This window comes from Cyprinus carpio, chromosome B10, assembly GCF_018340385.1.
Source record: "Cyprinus carpio isolate SPL01 chromosome B10, ASM1834038v1, whole genome shotgun sequence".
In the NCBI taxonomy this organism is placed as follows: Eukaryota; Metazoa; Chordata; class Actinopteri; order Cypriniformes; family Cyprinidae; genus Cyprinus; species Cyprinus carpio.
Genome location: NC_056606.1, coordinates 12,154,401 through 12,175,657, shown reverse-complemented (window position 1 = coordinate 12,175,657; position 21,257 = coordinate 12,154,401). Strand labels below are relative to the sequence as shown.

At 38.6% G+C, this 21,257-nt stretch overlaps 1 protein-coding gene across 1 annotated transcript in view; it reads left to right on the top strand.

Moving 5' to 3' along the window:
• LOC109061913 (protocadherin Fat 3-like) overlaps nucleotides 1–21,257 on the top strand; it is a 52,436-nt gene that overhangs the window by 19,136 nt on the left and 12,043 nt on the right. The window contains 21 exon segments of the mRNA XM_042732524.1: nucleotides 35–245; nucleotides 798–869; nucleotides 1,480–1,616; nucleotides 2,058–2,333; nucleotides 2,906–3,116; nucleotides 3,337–7,431; nucleotides 7,947–8,143; nucleotides 8,311–8,464; nucleotides 9,864–10,097; nucleotides 10,334–10,562; nucleotides 10,564–10,724; nucleotides 11,361–11,575; nucleotides 11,856–11,994; nucleotides 12,277–12,419; nucleotides 13,494–13,691; nucleotides 14,592–14,869; nucleotides 15,548–16,089; nucleotides 17,210–17,341; nucleotides 18,212–18,369; nucleotides 18,988–19,462; nucleotides 19,576–19,729. Coding sequence (XP_042588458.1) covers nucleotides 35–245; nucleotides 798–869; nucleotides 1,480–1,616; nucleotides 2,058–2,333; nucleotides 2,906–3,116; nucleotides 3,337–7,431; nucleotides 7,947–8,143; nucleotides 8,311–8,464; nucleotides 9,864–10,097; nucleotides 10,334–10,562; nucleotides 10,564–10,724; nucleotides 11,361–11,575; nucleotides 11,856–11,994; nucleotides 12,277–12,419; nucleotides 13,494–13,691; nucleotides 14,592–14,869; nucleotides 15,548–16,089; nucleotides 17,210–17,341; nucleotides 18,212–18,369; nucleotides 18,988–19,462; nucleotides 19,576–19,729 — 8,411 coding nt within the window.

Sequence of the window (21,257 nt, the reverse complement as noted above, 5' to 3'; positions counted from 1 at the left end):
TTTCAGCCTTCATATTTACTTCATATTTTCTCAGATAAAAGCCACTGACAATGGGACCCCTCAGAAGTGGTCGACCGCCCGTTTGCATGTTGAATGGATTCGGAAGCCCATGCCTTCGCCACTACCCTTGCGATTTACCGCAGCCGTTTACAACTTCACAGTGGCGGAAAACGCCAAAGTGTATGAGTCAGTTGGAGAGGTCTCTGTTTGGCAGACAGAAACTCCTTTATGGTTCGACATCATTGGTGAGCATCAATAATGCAGCAGTTCCAGCCATAAATTAAGTCGGGATGCAAACTTTAATGTCCCTGATATTACTGATGTTACTGTCTGCATTGGATGAATCGCTTGTGTTGTAGCATTCCTCAGTTACTTCGGATAAAACCGTGCGGATAAATGAGTAAATGTAAATGTAATTTAAAAGAGTGGATATCTGTGGTAAACTATTCTGACAATGATTTACTACATTTGCTTGTTGCTTACAGCTCTACTACATATTTATCATTTGCACCTATACTTTCTGCTCAACAGAAGATGCACGGGATGCTTAAGTTAGTCAACTGCAAAGAGGGTCATTTTGATTAAACCCTCTCAGTATTTGGGATTTCGCTGAGCTTTGCAGATGTTGCCCCACATGTTGGAATTGCCTGTGTAAAGTTTAGTTGGAAAACTCCCGAATGAACTAGCATGTAAAAGCTAGTTGTTTTTGAATTTGTTTCGCTTAATCTGAGCTTTTGACTTCAATGTCAGTTTTCTGTTTTCTTTTTCTCTCTGTTCATCTGTATCTGTTTCTGAAGGTGGAAGAACGTCCCGGGAGATGTTTTATATCCCACAGAGCTCCTGTGGTGGAAACTGTTCATCTGACAGTGGTAGGCTAACTGTCAGTATTTTGTAGTTATTTTCCTAAGCGTGAAGGGTTGGCTGGTTTATCTGATACTTTTAGATACTCGCTTTAAAAACTCCATTTGCTGCAGGGCAAACGTTCAATCCTGTAAACACTTTGAGTGCTGAGATACCTTCCAGGCTTTGGGTCTTCTGATCTCACTTAAGTGCAGTGGAAATTGAGTGGAATTGGAACAGATGCATGCAATGCATACTAAAGATGCTCAGAAAGTTTGCCCTTATCCGTCAGAATGAACCTGAATTAATGATTTGAGAATCTGCCGTGAAGAGGCCTGAACTTGACACAGATGTTTGTGGGAGTCGAAGATAAGAGACCTGAGGCTGATGGGAAAGATCCCAACATAAAGTGGTTGATGTTTCGAAAGCTGTGAAACTTTGATGAATCACTGTGAAACATAAAAAATGTATTACTCACAGACGTGCCAAACTGCATGACAGTTCGATTGGTAGAGTGTTTACCTTGATCATTTTCTGCTAAACCTTTACCTCTTCATTGGATTTATAAGTGCATGCAAAGCTTTTTCTATCACTTCTCATTTTTTAGTTCATGCTAACTGTGATTTCTTGATGTAATAGGTAACTATGATGGTCCATTTGATATTCAGAGAGGGATGGGGACCATAGTAATAGCCAGACCTCTAGATGCAGAGACACAGTCACTATACAACATGACAGTACAGGTGACAGATGGGACAAACACTGCTAGTACACAGGTAGGTGTATTTTTAGGTATGCAAACCTCTTGGAAACTTTTCCTAACAGATGTTACAAGTCTGCTAACTTTGCCAGAAACTTTGCAAAACGAATATTCCTGGCAGCTGTGGTTGAAATATCCAAGAGAGAAACGTCTGTAGGATTTTAAGCAGCGTGCCAGCTTTTATCTAATTTTATCAATACAAGTTTGCTGTGTGAAAGAGATATCTATATAATCTTCACTGAAAATGTCTTCAGATTTGCCAGGGGCTGCTGAGTATTAAAGTGTCCCAGAAACCTACATTGTATTGTCACTCTAGCATGTGCAATTTCTGTTTCTTATTTAAGCTGTTTTGACATAAGTGCCTATTGCAACAGTGTAGGTTACTCATGCATCTGTTTAACTGAGATTGAATGTCTCTGTGAAAAGCTAAAAATTACTCAGTCTGCTTCATCTACAGATTTACATAAAAGTTTTGGACAGCAATGACAACAGTCCCATTTTCTCTGAGCGTACATATGAAGTCTCGGTGTCTGAGGATACGCCAGCCGACACTGAGGTCTTGCGTGTCCGGGCCAGGGACAAGGATGAACGGGCAAAGTTGAGCTATTCTATCCATGGCAGCGTTGATCCGGCGAGCATGCGGATGTTTAAGATTAATCCTGGTACTGGTGTCATGTACACAGCAGATCGACTGGACTATGAGATCCGCACTCAGCACATCCTTACTATTATGGTGAGAAAGAACATTTATATTATTAAATGTCTATTATGTCATTCAGTGGGGTCCAAAGGTCTGAGATCACTAATGAAAATGGTTCACTATTCACATTTTTCTTATTTAATAAGATAATAAAGATGTATAAGAATAATTTTTAATATTTAAAAAAAATACTTAAATTAAAATGATTTAATTAAAATGTATAAATAAAATATATAAATTATATGCATTTTAGTTTCAACGCCATTAATTTATAAATAACTAAAAGTATATTAATGCGTTCACAAATTATTTTTTAAATGGTTCAAAATTAAAAGCTTTATATTTTTTTTCCAGGTTCCAGGGACTCTTGAACCCCACTGTACTTTTACTGTATACGTATTTTAGATAATCATACATATAGCCCAGCATACCAGAATTTATATTTTGACAATTAGCATTTTTAACTGTTCCTTTCTGTCTGCTGTCTTTTTTTTTTTTTTTTTTACTTCTTTCTCTGTTTACTTGTTTCCTCACAAATCTTTTCCATGCAAAATCTTAGTTTTTTTGCTCTGGTCTGTTGCCCTGTCTCTCCTCCTCTTTTTTAGGTGAAAGATCAAGAATTTCCCTATTATAGAGACCTGGCACGGATTATTGTGACCTTGGAGGATGCCAATGACCAGCCTCCTTTTTTTACTCGCACTATTTATGACAGTACAGTGTTTGAGTCTTCCCCTCCAGGAACGTCAGCTTTGCAGGTGATCGCATTAGACAGAGACTCAGGGAGAAACGGGGAGATAGTTTACTCAATTGTTGCAGGTAAACACCATGTTCTCATCTCTTGAATTTATTATGCTCCCTGATAACATTTCCATTGTTCAGCTGTTTTGAGTAAAACTGATGGTCTGTTCCACAAAGTGTGATGCATTAGCTCGTTCTTTTAACATGTCATGAATCTTAAAATTTATCTTTGATGTATCCTTTACCCGACATGCCGCTTTTCATCATGAACTGACAGGTACGTGTCATTTTTTCACAGGAAACACTGGTGGCATATTTGGAGTAGATCCATTATCTGGCATAATTTCAGTAGCCAGAGAGCTGGACCTTACAACTGTGGGTTTTTATACCCTTACTGTGAGAGCCACAGATGGAGGTACTCCGGCATTAAGTAGCACAACTACTGCTAGGATCGCCATCTCCCTGTCTGATTTCTCCAGTCCAAAGTTTGCCCAGCAAGAATACCAGGCTGAGATCAATGAGAATGTGGCTATTGGGACTTTTGTCATATTGGTCTGTGCAATTAGCCGAACCACACTGATTTATGACATTATACAAGGAAATGATGAAAGGAGGTTTAAAATAAACCGTTACACAGGTGTCATCACAACACAAAGGAATTTTGACTTTGAGATGACCTCCTCATATATGCTGGTGATTCAGGCTGTAAACATGGCTGGTATTGCCTCCAGTGTCACTGTCTGCATCCAAGTGGTTGATGAAAATGATAATCCTCCAGTTTTTCAGGAGCTCACATATACAGGGACCATCAGTGAGGCAGCCCCCATCAATAGTGTGGTGATAAGTGAGGATGGAAAACCCCTGGTAATTGAAGCCACAGATGCTGACAAGAATCACAATGCCCTCCTGGTCTTCCAGATTGTGGAGGACACAGCAAAATTGTTCTTTACTGTGGACTCGGGAACAGGCTCTGTCAGAACTATAGCTAAACTGGACTATGAAACATTCAGTGCTTTTTATTTTTCTGTTAATGTGAGGGACAGTGGCAGTCCTCAGCTAACAGCAGAGAAGCCAGCCAAGGTCCTAATCAGGGTTGTGAACATCAATGACTCTCCCCCTCAGTTCTCACAAGAAGCTTATGACACCATTTTGCTTCTTCCAACATACGTTGGGGTTGAGGTTCTGAGAGTAGAAGCCACTGATCCAGACATGACCACTGATCTGATGTATTCCTTGGCTGATAGCAACTTGGAGCACTTTGAAATGGATTCATCATCAGGCATACTCACGGTCAAAAACAATAAACTCTCCAAAGACCGTTATCGTTTCAATGTCAAAGTATCAGACGGGCAGTACTTTTGCACAGCACTCGTGACTGTGTTAGTAAGGGAGGCTATGGACAGTGGCCTCCTCTTCAGTCAAACCACATACTCCTCCTCTGTACTGGAGAACAGTGTGAAGATTACCACTGTGAGCATTGTAAATGCTGTAGGAAATCGCTTAAATGAACCACTAAAGTACACGCTTTTGAATGCAGGGACACGCTTTACAATTCGTCCCACATCAGGAGTCATTCAAACCACAGGAGTCCCTTTCGATCGAGAACAGCAGGAACTGTATGAGCTGGTGGTTGAGGCGAGTAGAGAATACGACCAGCTGCGAGTTGCTAGAGTAACCGTCAGAGTAGAAGTTGAGGATGTTAACGACAATGCCCCTGAGTTTCTAGGCCTTCCATATTATGCGGCTGTGAAGGTTGATGCAGAACCCGGCTCATCCATCTTCCAGGTGTCTGCGACAGATTTGGACAAAGGGATAAATGGAGCTGTATATTACGAGCTTAAGGAGGACCATCCACATTTTGAGGTGAATAAGCTCACTGGGGAACTTACTCTTAAAAAGGCCTTTGATGCAGACTTGTCCAATGTTGAATATCCGCTGGTCATCCTTGCACGTGATGCAGGCTTCCCCTCCCTCTTTACTGTTGTCGAGCTTCCAGTTACAGTTGTGAACAAGGCCATGCCTGTTTTTGACAAGTCATTTTATGGCATATCAGTTAGAGAGGATATTGCAGTGTCAACTCCCATATTATGCATAAATGCCACCAGCCCAGAAGGCCAAAACATTATATATACTATTGTGGAAGGGGATCCTTCCTTCCAATTTGACATTGGCTTTGACAGTGGAGTGATTAGTGTCATATATCCTTTAGACTATGAAACCACACCCTACTACAGGCTAACCATCAGGTCTACAGACACTCTCACTGGAGCCAGATCTGAAGTAGATGTGGACATAGTTGTGGTGGATGTAAATGACAATGCCCCTGCATTTCGTAATGCATCATACACCAGCACTTTGCCAGAAAACTCAATGATCGGGTCTAGCGTGATACAACTTTGGGCGACCGACAAGGATTCTGAAAAAAACAGTGTAATTAGCTATCAAATCCTCTCTGATGGATTTAACAGCACAGACTACTTCCACATTGACAGCACCAGTGGACTCGTTTTAACAGCCCGTCTTCTGGACTACGAACTTACGCCGAGCTTTAGCTTTATCGTTAGGGCAACAGACAACGGTTCCCCATTCCAAAGCAGTGAGGTCACGGTCACCGTCTTAGTGAGTGATGTGAATGACAACCCACCATCCTTCAGCCAGCCACTTTATGAAGCTTTTGTGAGTGAACTGGCTCCCAGAGGGCACATTGTGACATGTGTCCAAGCTTCTGATGCAGACAGCTCAGATGCCGAGAGTTTGAGGTACAGCATACTCTCTGGAGATGAGAAAATGAACTTCATAATAGACTCTCAGACAGGTGTCATTTACTTGTCCAGTCAGCGCAGACAGGGGATGCAGCCAGCATACAACCTCAATGTGTCTGTATCAGATGGGGTTTTCACCAACACTGCACAGGTGAACATTCGAGTCATGGGGGCCAACCTTTACAGCCCTGTCTTTAGTCAAAGATTCTACTTGGCGGAGGTCCGTGAGAATGCCCCAGCAGGTACCAAAGTCATTCAGGTGCGTGCCACAGATGATGACTCAGGGATTTTTGGTCAGATCATGTATTCTTTTATCAATGACCTTGGAAAGACTCAGTTTTACATTGGAGATGATGGCCTAATAACTACAGCTCAGAAACTCGACAGAGAGAACCCAATAAACAGAGACATTTTGCTAACTGTTATGGCGCTCGATGGTGGGGGAAGAGCATCCTTCTGCACCGTTAGGGTAATTCTTGCTGACGAAAATGATAATGCGCCACGTTTCAGGGCTATGGAGTATAGAGTTAGCATAAAGGCTAATGTGCCAATGGGATCACTGGTGACTCAAATCCAGGCTCAGGACCTAGATTCTGGCGATAATGGCAGAGTTAGTTACTCGCTGTACAGTGAGGCAAGGCTTCCTCTTGTGGATGTGTTGGAGATTGAGCCTGACAGTGGGTGGATGGTCACAAAGGGAAGCATGGCGCATTTAAGAGGAACGGTTCTCTCCTTTTTTGTCAAAGCAACTGATGGAGGTGTTCCAGCCAAACATTCCCTTGTGTCTGCATTTATTCATGTCTTACCACCTGACGCAAATGTGCCCTCCTTCACCCAACCCCAGTACTCCTACACGGTCCCAGAGGACACACCTGTTGGGACAGTCTTGGGATCAGTGTACTTAAGTCCTGGCCAGACAGCTTTCTTTTCTGTGGTGAATGGAGAGACTGGGGAGAGTAACCAGGGTGGGACATTTTTAGTTGAGAGAGAAACTGGACTTCTTAGACTTGTTAACTCCCTTGATTATGAACTCATCAACATTTACCGATTCAAAGTTGCAGCCACCATGAGACAGGCACTAGTTGAGTCCATGTCTGTAGTGGATGTAGAAGTCAAGGTGCTGGATGTGAATGACAACAAACCCTTATTCGAAACCAGCTCTTATGTGGCCATGGTTATGGAAGGTATGCCTAGGGGTACACGAGTTATCCAGGTACGAGCACTTGACCCTGATTGGGGATCTAACGGACAGGTTAATTACAGCCTTGGACCAACCCTAAATCAAGAGCACGACAAAGCTAGTGGATCTAAATCTGCCGCTCGTGCCATGTTTGTTATTGACAGCAAGACTGGTTGGATCACCACTCTTGGTGACCTGGATCATGAGATGTGTCCATCTTACACCTTCAACGTGGTGGCATCTGATCTAGGAGAGGGTGTCTCACTTTCCTCCACAGCGGTAGTGACCGTTGCAGTCGCAGACGTTAATGACAACCCCCCTACCTTCGAGAGAGAGTACTACAGAGGTGCTGTGCGAGAGAGTGACCCTCTGGGAGAAGTGGTTTCGGTGCTGAGCACTCGTGACGGGGACAGCTCTGATCAGAATCGGCTTGTCAGCTTCCATATCACAGGTGCGTATTAAAGTAGGCCACTGGAGGATGATTTATGGCTCACGGAGGCTCTCCGGGAAAGATAATCACATTGAAAGGGTTTAATTTAATGAACTAAGTGTGCAAAAGCTATATGAGTAAAGAGCCATCTGCTTTATGTGTCACATTACTTTGTTTAAAGCCCATCTGGGGATGTGAACAGATTGTTAGAATTAAGCTCAGTTTATTGTTTCCAATAACTTGGGATAAAATATATACCCTCTTCAAAAGTTACCCTAAGTGTTCTGGTTCACTTAACATGCTCTTAGAGTTATTTTAATGTTTATAAGCACATTTTAATTTGATGTGTTCAATACAGTTTATGAAATACATGCAGTTTGTTTTATTCTACATAAAGAACAATAGCTCCTTACAGCATATAAACAATGTAATGTGCATATGGAAATGATGGTTTGGTCTCTGTGCAGGCCATCACAAAGATTCCCAAATCTACCTTGCTCATTTATCTCAATTCTGTTGCCATCTTTTTGACTCAGGAGGAAACCCCAAGGGGGTATTTGCGCTGGCTCCCGTTCAGGGGGAGTGGAAGGTCTTTGTGAAGAGGCCTTTGGACAGAGAGAAGCAGGATCGATACCTGCTCAATATCACAGCAAGCGACGGCCTGTTTGTAACCCGCATAAGCGTGGAGGTCACTGTCATGGATGCCAATGACAACAGCCCCATCTGCAATCAGGTCTGAGCAATTGATTTAGGCTGGCATTTGTCATCTCATACAGCCCAAGTTAACATCTACCATGTTACAACTAATGCTTGCATACTGATGTACATAAATTAAGTTTTGGTATGCAAAAGTATTAAGAATTCAATACACTATTTGAATAGATTTTCATCTTTTTTTAGGCGCAATATGAGGCCTCATTTCCAGAAGATGTACCTGTTAATACTGCTATTCTGACAGTTGGAGCAACAGACTTGGACAGTGGTGTCAATGCAGAAATTCAGTATTCACTGTTTGGCATTGGTGTTGAAGATTTTTACATGGATGCAAATACTGGTATTTCTGTACAAACTCCTTTCGACGTGCTTTTATACTTTTGACAATTTTAATTTTTCAGTTTCTTAAGGCTTGAATGAATACACGACATGATTTTGTATAGACTTTTTCTCTGGAAAAAAAAACATTAATACATACACTTCCACATAATTACAAATTGCAACAATACAACATTCTTCATATTTAATCTAGCCACTTATAAAAGAGTCCTTAATAAAATTCAAACTGCAAATATTGATGACTTCTGTTACAAAGGTAACCTTATATCATTTGGTCAAACACTTAATACTTTTAAGTCATCTACCAGAAGGCATTGTCTCAAAGTACAAGGGGTGCATGTCATTATTCATCATGATACACCTAGCTTTCCTCATTACTTGCAGCCCATAAAATTCAGTTAGGCTCCGCAGTGGCACACCAGTAATTTCTGAGCAAGTTCTAACTATATTTTAGAGGCGATTCTTATTCTTAATAGAAATAGATACAAAGCACCATAAGTATGAAAAAAAAAAGACAATAAATCTCAATAAAAGTATAAAAAGTACACTCAAAATAGATTTTTGTATACAAAAAGAATTCAGTTTCCTAAGGGCAAAAATTCTTTGGTGGACTCTCTTGATAATAGCCTTAGTATTCTGCTGAAACGTTAAAGGTGTGTCAAAAATTGTACCAAGGTATTTGTACTCCTCTACTTTATTGACCTCTCTGTCCTCAGTAAGCAGTGGTTGCACTATTGGAGCATTTTTTCTGAAATCAATTACCATCTCTTTTGTTTTTATAATATTTAGTCTCAGTTATGCTTTGTTGCACCATGTAATACACTTAAGAATTGCATGGCTAGTGTCACATTTTAAGCTTGGATAGGAAAACTGTTTTTTAAAAAACAGACAGATTATGACTCTTTTATGACTGAGGATATCAAACATATTTGATATTTTGAGCTGATTAGAAATTGTATGCATGAGTTTGTTGTGTTTGCAGTGATTTGCAAGTATGGCAGTGTATGTTCAATGCTTTAGTGTATGATGCCCATTTTTTCTCTGTAACCATGTGTTGAAAAATTGTGTAGTGTATTCCAGCCTTAAAAAATATTTAAATATTTACTTAAAATATTTTTTAGGTTTTCAGACTGTATCTTTAATACAAGTCTGCCTGTTATCCCAGATTGACAGAAAAGTTAATTTTAAGAAATTAAGTTAAGAAATGTAGTAATTAATTCATTGACATCATAAGTCTTGATTGAATGAAACATTTATGACAGATAAATAATTAGCACCATCATCCATCACCTACAATATCTTTTATTCATCTGACTGAAGTTTGTAGCTCTGGCCCATGGTTCTGAAATCCATCCTGTTAGTCTTTGCACTTTTCTTATGTCTCTCTGTTTTGGTGCCAGGTGAACTAAAGACGGCCTCTTTATTGGACCGTGAGAGAACTGCAGGTTATAAGTTGATAGCACAGGCTACAGATGGAGGAGGGCTGTTCTGTCGCTCTGAAATTTCTCTGACCATTCTGGATGTTAATGATAATGCACCATCATTTGCCTTCAAACGGTTCATGGCGAGTGTATATGAAAACGCAGCACCCAAGGCCTTGCTCACACGCCTTCGGGCTAATGATCCAGATGAAGGTAAGTATTTCACATGTGTAACATTTAGGTTCAACTTTATATTAGTGTATAAGAGGTTCTGTGACTGATGCTTTTTTCCTCCACTACTTCATTTTAAATAGTCTTGCAATGTGGTACTTTTTTCCCAATGATCCAAGTTGCTTTTTGGATCATAAAACTTGGAAACATCTTCACTGCATTTCTGATGTATTCTTTATTTTAGCAAAATTATAGTCCTAAAATATGCCTTCTTCCAGGTCTAAACAGGAAGATCGTGTACTCACTTGTTGACTCGGCTGGTGGCATGTTCTCCACTGACCCATCCTCTGGTGTGGTGATCCTGGAGAAGCCTCTGGACCGAGAGGTGCAAGATTCGTATCAGATCAGAATCAAGGCTACTGATCGAGCAGGGGGCGATTGCTCCCTCTCCACCGAGGTGGACCTCACCATCATGGTTCTGGACGTGAATGACAACCCACCTGTGTTTCAAGCAAGATTACGCGGTCACAGTGCCTGAAGATGTTACTGTAGGAACAGAAGTACTGCGAGTCTTTGCCGCAAGTAGTGACATTGGAGTGAATGCAGAAATCTACTATAGATTCTTGTCTGGAAATGAGCTGGGGAAGTTTTCCATTGATGATTCAACAGGCAAGGCAGAGAGACGCACGTTTTCTGCATAAATAAAATTTATTTCTGGTCTAACAATGTTTTGTTTGAGTTCTTCTGGGAGCTCACTTGAGATTAATACAGACAAAGGCTTATTGTCAGTTCATTTATCATTGCTTTTTCACGAATCATTGAAACAAATGTTAGAAAGTCTATTGACTAGAAAAGACATTATGATCTGATAAATTGTGTCCGTTAAAACAGCACAATATAAGTGCAGCGAATGGGAAAATTAGTTATGAATGCTCCACGAAACTCTAATAACTGTGCTTAACATGCAGAAAACATGCGAACGGTTATTGAGAACGCTCTTTGTGTCTTAAAAAGATGTGGGCAGTCTTTGGAAACCCCATCACTTTTGTATTTATATCACTTTCCATGCATTCAATTTTGACAAAAGCGTAAAGTGCTTTAGCCTAAACCCATACTTTAAAAGAATTAAGCTCTTGAAGGCGCAGCTGGGAAGTACTTTCTTTTGGCTATTGTGTGTGAACTAAATATTCAGGCTTTTAATGCGTCCCAAGGAGCCTTTGTATTGTGAGTTATGTAACCGTGTTGTCTGTCATGTTCATATAAATTAATTGGCTTTACTCTGACTCCTATCTCTCATGATTTCAGGAATCATTTCTGTGGCGGATGATCTTGACTATGAGCTCTGCAAGGATTTTTTCCTGAATGTCGAGGCCTTTGATGGTGGAACGCCTCCCTTGAGAGCCACGACAATAGTGACCATAGAGCTTCTGGATGTCAATGACAACTCGCCTTCATTCAGCGAGGACATCTACAATGTTCTGATCAGCGAGGACGTAGCCATCGGAGCAACGGTCACGAGGGTAAAGTTCTCTCATTAGCCGAGCCACTTCATTGGCATTTAATTAGCCGCAGACATAATTTCAATTTCACAGCTTGCATATAATTAAGCTTATTGCTCGCATAAATCCCCTTAATGAACTTACATTAGTTATTCATTTGTACTGTGTACTTGAGCTGTAATATAATTTACCGTAGGGGGGTGAAATTTGCTTCATGATCCATATAAATTCAGGGAGTTTTAGACTCTTTGCTCTCAAATACGCTAGAATTTATAAGTTTATCTGTGTTTGTTATGTGCAGCTGTTTGCTGAAGACCTGGACAGTCAGATCAATGGGCGAATCACTTATTCCATTCTGAAAGGGGACCGTGAAAATCAGTTTTGGATCGACCCTGTCACCGGGCTTCTGCAAGTTAACAAGGCACTGGACAGAGAGACGGTTAGTCCTTGGAATGAGCTCGGTTACTTTGGCTAATGAATCTTGACATCCTTGCGCTGTGGCTCTTCTAGACACTCTCCTGAGATATTGCGTGATTTTGGCCAATTATCTTTAAATCAGCCGTAAAGTCTTTAATTAGGCAGTGTAGGGCTGAAATTGAGGTTTTGAGTGACTGTGGGTGAGCGAACAGTCCTGTTCTTTTTTAAAAAAGACATTTATCGAGAGTCGAGTCATTCTGAACTGTTTTTGCCTGACATTTATCCTCCTGTCTCGGTTGCTTAAGTCTCCAGCTACTCATTGTCTTTGCAAGCGTTTGACAGCGGGTCACCTGCCAAGTCAACCACTGTGAATGTCAATATCGAGATTGCTGATGTGAACGACAACCCGCCGATCTTCTCTCCCGCTAATGCTTCAGCTGTTATTCAGGTGTGAGAGACAGTTCTAACTCTTTTGTTTGCAACAATAGACAGTGTCATGCACATACCTATATGCAACATGTTACTGTTGCTTGTGCTTAGAGTTCGGGATTTCAGTGAACCCTGAACTAAGATCAATAATAATAAACATTAATGTTGTGAAATATTATTAGTTTAAAATAACTTTTCTTTTAAAAAATTTATTTGATTCCAAAGCTGAATTTTCAGCCGCGTTGCTGCAGTCTTCAGTGTCACATGATCCTTTAGAAATCAGTCTAATATACTGATTTGATGCTCAAGTAGTATTTCTTATCATCAATGTTGAATTTTTTTTTTTTTTATCAATTTAATGCACCCTTGAATAAACATTTTAATTTCTTAAAACAAACAAATAAACTAACAAAAAAACTAGCTGACCCTAAACCTTTGAACAGGTGTGTTGGTCAATATTGCAGATTATGACTATTATATGATGTCCAAATTCCAATTATATTCTGTAATATTGTGCATATAAATGGAAACTATTCAAGTTTTTGTATTGCTGCATTTTATGTATTGCTCTTATCATTTAGCACTTACTTGGTTGAAAATAAGGGTACTCTTTAAAAAATCACCCTTTCAATCCCTTTTGGTGCAAATACATAAATAGTGAGATATATTGTAAAAAGGCAGAAAAATATTGAAATACAGTTCCCCTACTTTTAAGTTTTACATTTCGACACGTAACTCATCTCCCTATGGAAATGAATTGTACTGCTTGTTGAGGAGAGATGTGCTGTGACTTATGATCTACCCCTACCGGATGATAAAGTGTCTAAGAAATCTCATAGACTTACTCTAAAGGAATTAACTGAGCTATATATATGGACTGGAATGTCATATAAATTTAGGGTGGACGTTTTGACCAGGTCTAGGATACAACCACCTAGCAATTACCCTCGACACCAGGCAACCACCAACAGCACACTAGCATTGTAGTATAGATTTTGTATGGTCAAGCATCACTCACATTTTCTTTAGAAAATATGAAAACCTTGCAATTTAGACCTTTTTTGAATTTCTTTTTCTTTTCTTTTTTCTCAAGTTGAACAAGCCTGCAGGAACTACCATCCTCTCACTATCAGTTTCTGATAAGGACTCCTCTAGAAATGGTGCACCTTTTGAGTTTCGCATCGTGTCTGGAAATGAGGGCAATGCTTTCAGTCTGGATCAGAATGGAGAATTACGGACAAGCCGAGAATTTGGTCCTGATGCAACACGAGAGTATACGCTTGAGATTCAGGTTCGTGCAACAGCTCAAAAAAGTGAACTGTCAGTTAAAAGTGAATTTGGAATTACAGAATTCTCATGTAGGTGTTTCTTCAGCTATGAGGACTTTCGACCTCTGTAAACACATTTTTTAAGAATGAAATGTCTGACTTCTTTGATTTTCTAAGGCTAATTTTATATACAGTATACAGTAGTAGTCAACATTTGAAGTGGATCAATAAAGTTAAAGTTGTACTAAGACAAGAACGCATTTTGGTTTTAGGACAACTTAGATGAAAGGTTTTGATCCACTTTAAATGTTGGCTAGTGTATAGTAAATAAATTCTAAATAATTCATATTACAAAATATAACAAAATTTGACTAAATTTTAATTTTATTATAAAAAGCATAAATAACAAAATTCTGTTCCCAAGTTACATTTACCTTGATTTCTTTTTTTCTTTTTTTTGTCACAAATAACAGGTCCCATATTTCATATCAAGTATGCTTTTCACTGATACTGTTAATAGTTAATAAAATTGGTTTATCTCCTTGTTTGATTATCATAGTTTTAAATATAATTCATATTTTATGATGGATTTTCATATTTTATGATAAAAGTCTGGTTTATGACAATGATAAAACAATAAAAGTTATATGTAATAATAAATAAAATTAATCAATGAAATAATTAAATAGTTAAATAAATAAATAGACAAAAGGTTCTTATGCAACTTTAATGTGATCTTCATATAACGGAAAGAGAAATCTCTTAAAATAAAAATCAACCTCTAGGAATATAAAAGTGCCTGTAGATGAAGAAATGACCATGTAGCTGCTGTGACATTTCTAAGGGATTTAGTTCATTTCTTTAGTTTGATGAAGCTTTGAATTGTTAGGACTGTACAGTGTGATCTTGTTCTTGTCAACAAGGCGCAAGACTCAGGGAAGCCTCGTCTGTCCTCCACATCCTTTGTGTTTGTGCGTGTCATCGGAGACAGCCTCTTCAAACCTGTGGCCTTCCCACTGGAAATCAACATTGTCATGGCAGCAGATGTGTTTCCTGGCGGGATTATAGGGAAGATCTATGCCACAGACCGAGATGAGAATGATGTTCTGTCTTTCAGTCAGAGATCACAAACAAAGAGTCTTTTCAAAATCAGCAGACAGGACGGGAAGATTGTGGCACTAAATGGCCTGGAGCCTGGAAGGTAAAATAAATGCAAATTTAATTTGAAATGTATTTTTCTTCAGTTATGGGCTATTTTGGCCTGTGGACCCTAATATAAAAATCATTTCCCTAAAACTCTCTTTCACACTCTCTCTACATGTTTTATTGAAATAGTTTAGTTAAACTAGTAATAGTCCAACACTTCCTAATGTTCTTATTTATTTGTCAGTAATAAAGACAACACTTACACAATTAATAATTTTCAGACTTATTGGATTTTACAACAGCTTATTGGATTTATACCTCAGAATTTAAAATAAATAAATGTTTTGCAACTTGAGTTTATATCTGACAAATCTGACATTCTTTGTTGCACTTCTAAAAAAAAGTCAGAATTGCACAATTAACATCTAACAATTCTGAAAAAAATTATATGATACTGAACTGATATTGTATGATAAATTGTGAATTGTATGATAAAAAGTCAAGTCAAAATATTTTATTCCTTGGCAGTAACAATCTTATCACAATTCTCTTAATTTTGACTTTTTTTGTCACAACTGCAACTTCTCAGAATTGAGATTTTATAGAATAATATACAGTATATATGTATATATATATATATATATATATATATATATATATATATATATATATATGTATATATTTGTATAGCTGCCTAATGATCAGTAATGCTCAGTAACATTTTTTTTCCCAGATACTCCCTAAATGCTACAGTCAGTGATGGGCGGTTTTCTGTGACCGTGGGTGTTAGCGTCCAGGTGGAGCAAGCCACAGATGAGATGGTGCAGAATGCAGTGACTCTGCGTTTCCAGGACCTGTCCCCTGAAGATTTTGTGGGTGTGTACATGGAAGAGCTAAAGAAGGTGCTCCGTACCTCACTGGTAGGTGATGGGACTGGTGTTATCGATGGACTAGACCCCCTTCACATCCTGGGAGTGCAGCCACTGAGTCGCTCCAGTCAGCTGGAGGTGCTCCTTGCCGTGGAGACACCAGATGGGGGTTATATGGGTCCAGGAGAGCTGGCTCTCAAGCTGGAGGAGGTGAAGGGTTTCCTAAAGGGAGCGCTGAGGGTGGTCAGCGTCTTGGATCAGAGCTGCTCAGGAGAGCTTGAGTGCGGGGAGAGAGTCTGTGAGCTCACCCTCAGTCTCGACCCCATTGGCTTGGTCACCTACACCACCTCCAGAGTGAGCTTTGTGTCTCCACGCTTCAGCAGGAAAGAGATGTGCACATGTCCAGGTTAGCGATTTGATTAAATCTCAAAACTGATTCAGATTTATTCCAGGGTTGCCAGATCTCAAACATTTGGCGTGAGACACATGCTTTCAGGTTTGCATGTTAACCTTAATAAATCTCAGGGAAAATAACAAGAAAATTCTAAATGTGCTTGGCTTACAGTACAAAGTCAGGTGCATATTTCCATTTCACAAAACATAAGAGCAAGCGAATAGCAGCTACATAACTTTAAAGGTCAAATAAATATAAAGCAGAGAACAGAGAAAAATGAGCGATAATTTTGATTTAATCTTAGAAATTTCATCAAATGTTGTTGAACATCAAATTTAGTTTTGTAGGAAGTATGTTTTATAGGAAGAGTGACTATAATGGAATCTCAAATCTCATGTTGTGTTCCGGTCATTTTTGTACTTTTTTTGAAGATTTTTTCCCCTCCACCTAGTTACACTTTTGGCATATTGCATATACATTTCTCATTATGCTATATTATTACCTAATACTGGATGCAGTCTTTTTATCAACTTGTTTTCTTTTAATCAGTTTTTCAGTAAATATTGCCTAAATTATCCGCAAATTATGGAGGTGCATAAGTTCAGATCAATGAAGCCAATGACCCATCAGTTCCAAAAATAAATAAAAAACAGTGTTAATGAAAGAAAACAAGTTGACAAAAAGATTGAATCCAATATTTGGTGATAATATGGCATAATGAGAGATTTACAAGCAAATTTTAAAAGGCAAATTTTTGATGAGGAGCATTATTATTGTTATTATTATTATTATTACCTGCTGGTGTCCCTTTAAAACATTAGGTAGGTAAACAACATGCACTTCAGTATTGAACATTTTATAAAACTGTATATTGTACTACAGTAACCTTAAGTATTATGATAAAATAAAAAATGAATTGTTGCCTCCTCAAAACCTCAAATAGGTGCCTGTAATTGATTTGCCCATTCCATCAAAATCTCACTCCAGCCAGGTAACCAAAGTTGGCAACCCTGTTTACTGTAGGATGCATTTCATAGTATGCATTATTTATCCTGATTGATTAAATTCAAACAGTAGCATGAGTGGCAGAATTTACATTTGCTTGCTTTCTAACTTTTTGTACCCACTGCAGGAGGAATATGTCCATCTTCTCTGGAGCTCTGTGATGGCCAAACTTGTCCGTCAGACATGCAGTGTGTGCGCAGCAGCCCCACAGCACCATCTCTTTGCCAGTGTCTACCTGACACGCTGGACAAGTGCGCAGGTTAGATCAAATAGGCTTTTCACGCTGCTCCTTTTGAACCCTGGCTTAAGGCCATGTATAATGTCGGGTAAAGCAACATTTTATATTTCAAAAAGAGGGTTTGCAACACTTTCAACACATGCGAGCTGGTAAATATTCAAATGGTTTTTCATATTTAATTGTAGCATAAGAGGGAAGATGTAAAAAAAACTAACAAAAAAAAAACATTTTATTGCAAATACAAAATTACAAATAACATATATTACATATATTTATTACATATATGTAATAATTTAGAGAATAGAGTTTCACCTAATAAACATTGTCTTAAAATTCAAGTGCATTTATTTAAATATTATACTTTACTAGTGTAAAATTTCAAAACAAAGTCTGTTACTAATAATATTTTTAATAATTTTAAAGCAAATTTAGATTGATGTATTCATGAAAACACTGGATATGTAAGGCAAATTGTTGCAACGGATGTCTACAGACATTTTGTTCTTACCAAAACATGCTTTTACTTTGGGAAAAACCATATAGCATGATATAATACAAGTGATGCCATATCGAAATGTTTATTTTGAGCCCCTCAGGCAGCTCCAAGTGTGTCACTACTAATACATAAGACAAAAATTCAGAATGCATTTTACGTTAGCTTGATGTGGAGGGCAAAAGTTACTTAAACATTAATTTCCCTTCAAAATAATGGTTCCCTCTTGTGGAATATCCTGAGGGTGTGTCAGACATGTATATTTAAATTACATTTTTTCATACGTGATTGAGGCCAAACACTTCTGTGGATATCTTTTGTGAAAGTGTGTTTAAATAGCAGATTTTGAAATATGGTGTTAGCCCTTGACTGACTGATTTCTGTACCTGTGCTGGCAGGCCAAACATCTCTGAGCTTTGCAGGGAACAGTTACATCAAATACAGAGTGACGGACAGAGATAGGAGCGGAGACATGAAGCTGGGCTTGAGAATCAGAACGCTGCACAGCCAAGGAGTCATCATGTACACACGCGCTGACCCCTGCACACTGCTCAAGGTCAAATGGATACAGGGATATGATCTAAACTATTATTTTCTACATCATTACATTAGATTATATACACATTATTAAGCACAATTTTACTACCGTTCAAAAGTCTAGAGTTGGTAGGAGTTTTTTAATGAAGTTTCTTATGCTCACCAAGGATTATTTATTTGATTAAAAATACAGTATAAACAGCAATATTGTGAACAATTATTACAATTTAAAATAAGTGTATTCTGTAATGTTATGCAAATAATTTCTGATGCAAAGCTGAATTTTCTATCATTACTTCAGTCTTCAGTGTCACATGATCCTTCAGAAATCATTCTATTATGCTAATTTGATGCTCAAGAAACATTTCTTTCTTATTATAAATGTTGAAAACATTGAAAACAATTGTGCTGCTTTTTTATACAAATGCTATTTTTGTGCAAACTGTTTTAGGATCTTTGAAGAGTGTCCTTACTAAAATCAAAGAATTTTTTTTTTTAAACATTTACTAACATGAACTATTAAACAGTAGTGTATCTATAGATGTATCTCATATTTGTATTATTGAACCTGCCATTGTGAGCTGTCTGTGCAATTGTGTTTGCTCTAGTGAGTGGTTGTATATTTGTGTTTGTTCAGATAGAGGAAGGGCGTCTGTGGTTCCAGATGGACTGTGACAACAGACTGGACATCCTGGGCATCTCAGGGCGTCCAATCAATGATGGGTCCTGGCACGCCGTGACCCTGGAGCTCTCTAGTAACTACACTCTCCTTTCGCTGGATGACAGCTATGTGGAGCGCCGGCGTTCCGCGCGGGCCCCTGTCCGCATCTGGCCCCTGGCCGCAGACGGCTCACTGTTCTTTGGGGCTCAGGTGTTGCACGGACCAGTGGGCAGAGGCGGCCAGAGACCCCCACGGGCACAAGAAGGCTTCCAGGGGTGCCTCGGGTCCATCATGCTCAACGGGAATGAACTCCCTCTTCAGAATAAGAGGAGCCGGTATGCAGAGGTAGCTGGGCTGAGTGACGTGAAGCTGGGATGTGTTTTATACCCTGATCCGTGCCTCGGAGGACCGTGCCAGAATGGAGCTTCTTGTACAAAGCTGCCCTCTGGTGGTGAGAAACAGAAAGTGCATATAACCATCAATACATCAATAACGGTCAGATGTTCAGATTTTAGTCCTTAGCTCTGTCTTAGAAGTCTTGTTTCTCTTTGAATTTGTCCCCAGACTTCTCATGCAGCTGCTTGCCACAGTTCACAGGGTCCCGCTGTGAGATGGAGGTGACGTCCTGTGTGCCCTCACCTTGTCAGAATGGAGGTGATTGTAAGGCTGTGGGAAACAACTTCCTCTGCGGATGCCTCAAAGGCTTTACGGGACTCATGTGAGACATTTTATTTCATTATATCCTGCTTATAGGATTTACCAGTAATCTTGCATACATTTCAGACCTTTGTAACTTTTAAGATGTCACACCACAGACAGTTTGGTAGGAACTGAGACAAATTACAGCACATAAGACATCAAGTAAAAATGTCAGTTTCTCTAGAAGGACTACACAGTAGGTAAAAAAAACAGTAGGTCCTATTATTTTAGTAATTTTCATGTGAAAAAATATAAATGTATGTAATATACTCCCCTAAAGGATGATTAATGCCAACCAATTATTTTGAAAATAACTTGACAAAAGTAATGAATTCCCAAACATTCAGATTTGGTAATTTATACATATTTCCATATGTTTTAAATGTATATCAATTCATATACATATTATTTTATTGGTGTTACCCAATAGATTGTCTGGTTAAAAAGGGGCAATTATAACCACTCTTCAGTCCATTTTTAATTGAATATAGTGTATCAGACACACACACACACACACACACACACACAAAAAAAAAAACAAAAAAACACACTTTTATCATATCACATTTTAAATATATATATACATATATATAAATATATATATATAAAATAAAACAAAATAAAAACAGTTTAAGGGGCCTTTTTTTCGATCAAATGGTTTAACAGTCATTTTAAATGTCATTTATGAGGAAAATTTGTTATTCTTCTGAAACCTGTTTGGTAAGGCAATCTTGCATTCAAACAGAATTGGTAACCAGCAGCTTATTATAATTGCACTCTCTTCTGAAAGTCATTACACTTAGCGTTCACCTGCTGTTTTCCATCTCAGACCTTGATTGTTCGAACTGCTGGTTGAATAGATTTGTGACACTGTAAAATACTCTAGGTATGTTGTTTCCTTGTGTTAATTAGACCTTTCTCACTAATTACTAAAATAATTTAATAAATAAAGAACAGATTTTAGAGCAGTCCATCAAAAATCCCATTAAGGCTACTCTAATAATTTTTTTTTTCAATGCAGTTATTCATTCATTCAGTTATTTCTCCACTAGAGGATGCTGTTGTCTCTTTTTCGAGGCAAATCTAAACCTATACTTAAACAACTGACTGAGAAAAGTGGGATACTGGGATCTGTGTCCTTTTCCTCTCTGTCCTTTTATGTAGTGGGGAGAAAGTAATGAAAATGTAATTGCTTTATATAACTACTATATAACTACTTTCTCTGCTTTACCAGCTGTGTCATTATGTTACGCAATAAAAACAGCCCTCTCATCATGCTCTCTTATGCTTGCTTGAGAGATTTGTTGAACTTTCTCATTCTCGAGTATGTATAAAGAGTTCTCTGAGCAACAGATCATCACATATTTGCTGTTTGCAGCACAGAGGGGAGTTCAGCTAAATGGCAAGATTTATGAATCATAAAAGGCAACAAGAATCCTCTTTCTCTCTGCTTCTGAGAACTAATTAGATAATGAGAGAAACACTAAGGCTGTGTTCAGAATTACAATATTCTTATTATTCATGCAGTTATGAAATAAGCATATTAT